We start from the raw sequence: 6295 nt of genomic DNA on the forward strand, positions 1-6295 counted from the left end.
TAGCTCAAATAATAAGGCTAATGGACGAGCCAGCACAGCCTTTATGCAGGGTTCACACCCAAAGCAAATTTGCATGTCAAGTTTGCATTGGCCGCCTCTGTTTGGACGTGAAAAAGAGACCTAAAAATTATCTACCTCATCCCCCTTACCCGCAATAAAAAATAATGAGATATACTGTGTGCGTTTCTTTTGATTCACTTTTTTATGCTAAGTTTACTTATTTATCTTCACGCACCAACTAGTTTGTGGTTTTACTGCAGTCAGTTGTTTCCTCTGCTACATGATAAAATCCTCCTGAGAAACATTTGATGTCATCTTTCTTTGGTTAAAGCATTTGCAAAATGTAAAAAGTTTGCATTACTGAAGGAAACCTTATTTACAGTGAAAGCACATGTTCCCCTCACGGCTAATTTTCAGAACTTAACCCTCCCGATTAAGGAGGGACAAATCACAGCTAGGGACCAATCACATGAGCTCCTCATTCCGTCACCCAGATGTAATCTTCACTATTAGAATTATTATTATTTCTAAACTCAATCGGTTAATGTGGAAAAGTTAGGTTTCAATGGACGTTATGACAGAATACATTAGTCCCTAGAAATGTTATCAAAAGTAAACATTAAACCTCAAACGATCTTATTTTACGGGATTTTCCCCAAGAAAAGGAGACACTCACGTCACATGACCCCACGTAAGCCTGCAGATATGAATGGAAAAGCTGGTTAACCCTTGTGCTATCTTAGATGACCCCCCCCCTCCATTGACGTGTTCTCCCTACCATGACAAAGGTGGATAAAGGTGGAAAGATTTCATGTAATCCATGGACACCAGTGAAGATCACCAATCATTGAAGAAAAAAGGTTCAGAGCACTGTCTAGTGGGTCTAGATGACCCAACTCCCAACGTTAAAGTGCCTAGGATAGAACAAGGGTTAAAGAAGCAGCCTAGTCTAGTGGGTCCAGAGACACGGAAGTTACCGCTGAAAGCAGCTTCTGCGGCCGGACGGAGAGCATATCAGTGTTTATGAATGACTTATGACTAATTATAAATAATTATTGCGTTCGCACGACTTAATTGTTTCATTCGCACAAATTAATTATTTCGAAGGAACGGAATATTTTCTTGTGGGAACAAGATATTAATCTGTGGGAACGAGATATATTTTAGTTTTTTAATGTCAGGACACGGGATCCATAGTTGCTGATCAAATTCCTAGTCGATATTTGTTCATTTTGAATGATCCGATCCTCTGACCTAAAGCGGATCCAGATCATCTTGATCCAAACTTCCAGCAGTGAGACTCAGACAGACATTCCTGCTACTGAACAGTTTTCCAGATTCTTGGATTTCTTCCAGATCATCAAGTGGAAATGACATCTGTGTCCAAACCAACAAGTAAACTAAAATGAATGTCAAATCCATTCACATGTTAGTTTCCTAAAGTTCACCACTGTTGTTTTTCCACATCCAAAGAATCCAAAGGGAACATTCTTAGAACATTCTAGACACTGGATGGTCACATGACTTTATTCACAGTCTGTCCACACATTGGACTGGAATGATGGACGGATCCGTGTTCATGACATCACATGAGTGTAATGTCCGCTGATGCACTTGGTTGTTTTTATGTTGCAGTAAAATAAGCATACCACGTCTCAATCTTAAGAACATTTATAAAATAAATATTGTGAGAATTTATCGTACAATGGTAAGGTTACCTTTCATTATTTACATAAAATTGTGTTATACAGCGTTTGGTTGTCAGCTTTGCCTGTCCAAACCACTAAACCGAAAGTAACTTTACACACTGACGGTTACGTCGCCATTTTGTCTGACGTCACCGTGAAAAATGTCGATTTGCATTTCTAACTCAGCTGTTCTAACTCTAAATTGTTGAAAAACATACATTTACCACAAATGTTGTCAACTTTATTATTTCAAAATGTAAACAAAAAAATTACAAACGTAAAAAATAATCCACTACTGTGCGTCACGTGCACATGGCGTGTTAGTAAACAAACGCTTTTCCAATGAAGTGCGTCTTTTGGGTCAGCTGACAGGAAGTGACGTTGTGTTGACAAGATGGCAGGACACGAACATCATCATCACTTTTCGCTTTGCTTCTGTGATTTAATGAGGTAAATATCTTCCAACAGTTCAGCTCTTCGCCTGACGTAGAAACTCACGTGAAACTTAAGCGCGTGACAGGAATCACGGGTGTGGTTGAGGCGGGAAACGAGTGCTAGCTTTAGCTTCGCAGCTAGCCGACTCGACCTAAAGTTGAGCTAATCAGGTTGATGTTAGATGGGTTTGTTTCAAACGTCCGTCCGCGGCGTCCCCGCGGTTCCTTGTGTCAAAACACCGCGACTTGACCGCCTCTGTCCTCCGCCGCAGGCTGATGTGGTCTCTGGTGGCGCCCTGCGCCTTCCTCAGCCTGCTCCTGACCCTCGCCCTGCTGCTGGTCCTGCTGGGGCTCCGGCTCTGGCTGCAGGGTCGCCGCAAGGCGCGCTGGGCCCGGGACGGCGGCCCCAGCGTGGCTTTCTTCCACCCGTACTGCAATGCGGGCGGCGGCGGGGAGCGGGTGCTGTGGTGCTCGCTGAGAGCCCTCATGAACAGGTACCGTCCCTGAAACCAAAGCATTTCTTGATCTTTCTCTCATTTGTTGGTGATTTTTTGCACAGAACCAGCAGAACAATGGAACATTTTGGTAGATTGTTTTTGAGCCTCTCCTCATTGCCCCCTTGCCTCCAGATACCCCGGCGTCTCCTTTGTGGTGTACACGGGTGACCAGGGGGTGACGGGCGAGCAGATCCTGGCGGGAGCGCGGCAGCGTTTCAACATCACCTTGCCCCGGCCGGTCTCCTTCGTCTTCCTGCACCGCCGCTCTGCGGTGGAGGCCACTTCCTATCCCCACTTCACCCTTCTGGGTCAGAGCGCCGGCTCCATGTTCCTCGGTATGAGCGGGTTCTGGTGTGTGGCGTGTCCGGCATCAGTCGCTCCTGTCTGACAGCGGTGTATGTGTGTGTTGTAGGATGGGAAGCTCTCACAGCCTTTGTTCCTGATCTGTATGTGGACTCCATGGGTTATGCCTTCACGCTGCCAATCTTCCGCTATCTGGGAGGGTGCAAGGTAGCGAGCTATGTCCACTACCCCACGGTCAGCACCGATATGCTGTCTGTGGTCAGAGACCGGAACCCCAGGTAGGACTGCAGCCACATGACCGAGTGTGTGTGGTGGTGTGGGTGCTCCTCCCTAAAGCTTCTTGGATCTTCGTCCTCTCGTTCCAGATTCAACAACGCCGATTTCATCTCCAGAAACCCGCTGCTGAGCACCATGAAGGTGGTGTACTACTGCTGCTTTGCCCTGCTGTACGGCCTGGCCGGCTCCTGCAGCGACGTCGTCATGGTGAACTCCACCTGGACGCTCGGACACATCCTGGCCCTCTGGAGGTCTCCCAGCCGCACCAGCATCGTCTACCCGCCCTGCGATGTCAGAGCCTTCCTGGACGTCCCTCTGGAAGAGGAGGATGAGGACGATGTGGAGGGATGGGAGGAGCTTGGTCAGGAGCTGGGGGGTGGGGAGGAAGGGGGAGGAAGAAGAGAGGACAAAAAGGGCCACACCATCGTGTCGGTGGGGCAGTTCAGACCAGAGAAGGACCACCAGCTGCAGATCAGAGCCTTTCGTAAGCTGCTGGACGGGAAGGGGGAGGAGCCTGCGGGGCGGGAGTCGCTGCGGCTGGTGCTGGTGGGGGGCTGCAGGAACCAGGAAGACGAGGAGCGGGTGCAGACGCTTCGAGGTCTCTGTCAGGAGCTGGGCGTGGCCGACCGCGTCCAGTTCAAACTGAACGTTCCCTTTGAAGAGCTGAAGAGGGAGCTGGTGAGCGCCACCATCGGGCTGCACACCATGTGGAACGAGCATTTTGGCATAGGTACGACCCCGCCCCCCTTGACGGAGCGCTTCTGTCAGACTGAGAGTGTCGATTTCCATTTAAGATTTATAACCGATCCTAATAAATGTACAAATATTCATGTCTTTTCTGTACTTAACCTAAAAAAAGGTTAGAAAAATCTGCTCTCCGCCTTTAGGCTGCACACCGTCTCAGATTTCTCCGCTGACCGGATCAAACCTTTCTCTGCGTCTGTTCTGTTGTTGCCCTCAGGCGTGGTGGAGTGCATGGCAGCAGGCACCATCGTCCTCGCTCACAAGTCAGGAGGTCCAAAGCTGGACATCGTGGTCCCGTACGACGACAGGCAGACCGGCTTCCTGGCAGACAGCGAGGACAGCTACGCCGCCGCCATGGAAACCATCCTGGCACTGTCGCCAGCCGCCAGACTGGAGATAAGACGCGCCGCCCGCCAATCTGTCAGTCGATTCTCTGACCAGGAGTTCGAAGTGTGTTTCCTCGCCGCCATGGAGTCTCTGATGAGTCAGCTGACGCTTTGAGGAGGAGTGGAGGAGGCGGCACCGGGACGTTTCCATATGGTTCCAGAAAACTGCAGGGCACAAAGTGGGAAAGGTCAAACAAAAGTGGGAAAGGTCAAACGGAAGGATGGGAAAGAGCTTCAGAAACATCAACCCCAGCACAGCTCTGCACTCTTTCACCAGAGAATCAGTCTTTATTGGCTAACCTACAGAACCAAATGGCCACAATAATCTGCAAACATTCCAGCTTTCTGCGTCGCGTCTCCAGACACTGTTAGTGTTCCAGAAGCTTCTGTCCACACGTGTTCACACCAAGGATCAACACGTATGTCACACGCCGAACATGTGACCAGGAGAGACAATGGAATGATTGACCGGATGTGAAGAGGTTTGAAGTGTTTCCTGCTTTTTAGCACTTAACCCAGTTTTAGGGTCCAAGCAACTGACAGATTCCTGTTCCAAGTTCTGTTCACTTCCAGATATTCTTGTTTTGTTTTAAGGACCAAGCATGAAAATAAGACCAGAAATATTATAAACCTAGACTTTAACCACGCATTACTACTATTTACGTTTATTTAAAGAGGATGTTTGGGTTTGTATCATCAGGAAATCATTCTTGGGAATGATTGCAATAAATAAATGAAGGACTTGAGAGGGATTTGGATGTGTTGAGGTGTTTACTGCTGCAAGGAAACATCATGAAGACTCTGCACATCATCTCCCAGACGGCTTTACCCCCCCCATCTCAAGAACAATCCATAATAAATACCTAGCCCCAATAATGCACAGGTGGAGGTTAGAGCAAACAGCTGATTTATCATAATAAAATAAATCAAAAATAGGGATCACCAAAAATGAAGGGGAGAAAAACTCCAGAAAGTTTGAGTTTTGAACACGGAAATCATGGAAAGATGTTCTTTGTGAAACCATCTCTCAGTGGACATTTGAGGAACTACACCTGATTTGTTACAAATTTAAGAACAGAAGGCGGTGGCTTTTATTGAGGTAACCCTTGTTCTATCCAAGGCACTTTAACATTGGGAGTGGGGTCATCTAGATCAGTGTTTTTCAACCTTTTTTGAGCCACGGCACACTTTAACCCTGACAAAAATCCCGCGGCACACCAGCATCCAAAAAAAAAAAAACCCAGAAATTCATGGTCTGTTTTGATCGACAGCCCCCCCCCCCGCAATCTCACGTGGATTTTTGTGATAATCGTGGCAGAAAGAGCAGGAATTTGCGGCTGTTTTATCTAAGACATGAGCTTTAGCTGGTATTTTTGTTAGAACTGAGCGACTTTATCAGCAGAATTAAGAACAAGGAAGTGAAGACTTCAACCACTTCTGATTGGTCAGACTGATGACATGTGATTAAGCCTTCAAGAATGATTGGCGGAGACAGTTAAAGGGGCGGGACTTTTCCTTACACAGTTATAGCTGCAGCTAAATCGCGGTACCGTGATTTTTATCAAAATGTCTTTAATAGAATTAAATAAACACAAAGAAAAAGTAATTTTAAGATCTTTTATATACCTAACTACTCAGTGTTTTATCAGGGCCTGTTTGGATGAACACAGAGCTGATTTCCTGGAGATGGAAAATGTTTTTAGATCAGTGAATGATTAATGAGGGCAATTTCCCACGGCGCACTTGACCATCTCCCACGGCACACTAGTGTGCCGCGGCACACTGGTTGAAAAACACTGATCTAGACCCACTAGACAGTTTCTTCAATGATTTGTGATCTTCACTGGTGTCCATGAAATCTTTCCACCTTTATCCACCTTTGTCATGGTAGGGAGAACACGTCAATGGAAGGGGGGGGGGGGGGGTAATCTAAGATAGCACAAGGGTTAAGCAGAGCAGGGAGACTT

General features: G+C 47.1%; 1 protein-coding gene across 1 annotated transcript; it reads left to right on the plus strand.

Annotated features, from left to right (window-relative positions):
* The first annotated feature begins 2014 nt into the window (after positions 1-2014).
* LOC101159230 (GDP-Man:Man(3)GlcNAc(2)-PP-Dol alpha-1,2-mannosyltransferase) lies at positions 2015-5080 on the plus strand. The gene is made up of 6 exons (XM_011489185.2): positions 2015-2138; positions 2395-2616; positions 2752-2954; positions 3032-3200; positions 3288-3928; positions 4160-5080. Exons 1-6 carry the CDS (start codon positions 2083-2085, stop codon positions 4441-4443), a joined length of 1575 nt encoding a protein of 524 aa, XP_011487487.1. The 5' UTR covers positions 2015-2082; the 3' UTR covers positions 4444-5080.
* The last annotated feature ends 1215 nt before the right edge of the window (positions 5081-6295 follow it).

Source organism: Oryzias latipes, chromosome 21, assembly GCF_002234675.1.
Source record: "Oryzias latipes chromosome 21, ASM223467v1".
Lineage (NCBI taxonomy): Eukaryota > Metazoa > Chordata > Actinopteri > Beloniformes > Adrianichthyidae > Oryzias > Oryzias latipes.

Excerpts from the sequence above, each read along its gene's own strand:
- LOC101159230 (XM_011489185.2), top strand. The coding sequence starts at position 2,083 with ATGGCAGGACACGAACATCATCATCACTTTTCGCTTTGCTTCTGTGAT. Across the intron at positions 2,139-2,394 it reads TGCTTCTGTGATTTAATGAG|GCTGATGTGGTCTCTGGTGG; the intron begins GTAAATATCTTC and ends CCTCCGCCGCAG. Across the intron at positions 2,955-3,031 it reads CGCCGGCTCCATGTTCCTCG|GATGGGAAGCTCTCACAGCC; the intron begins GTATGAGCGGGT and ends TGTGTGTTGTAG.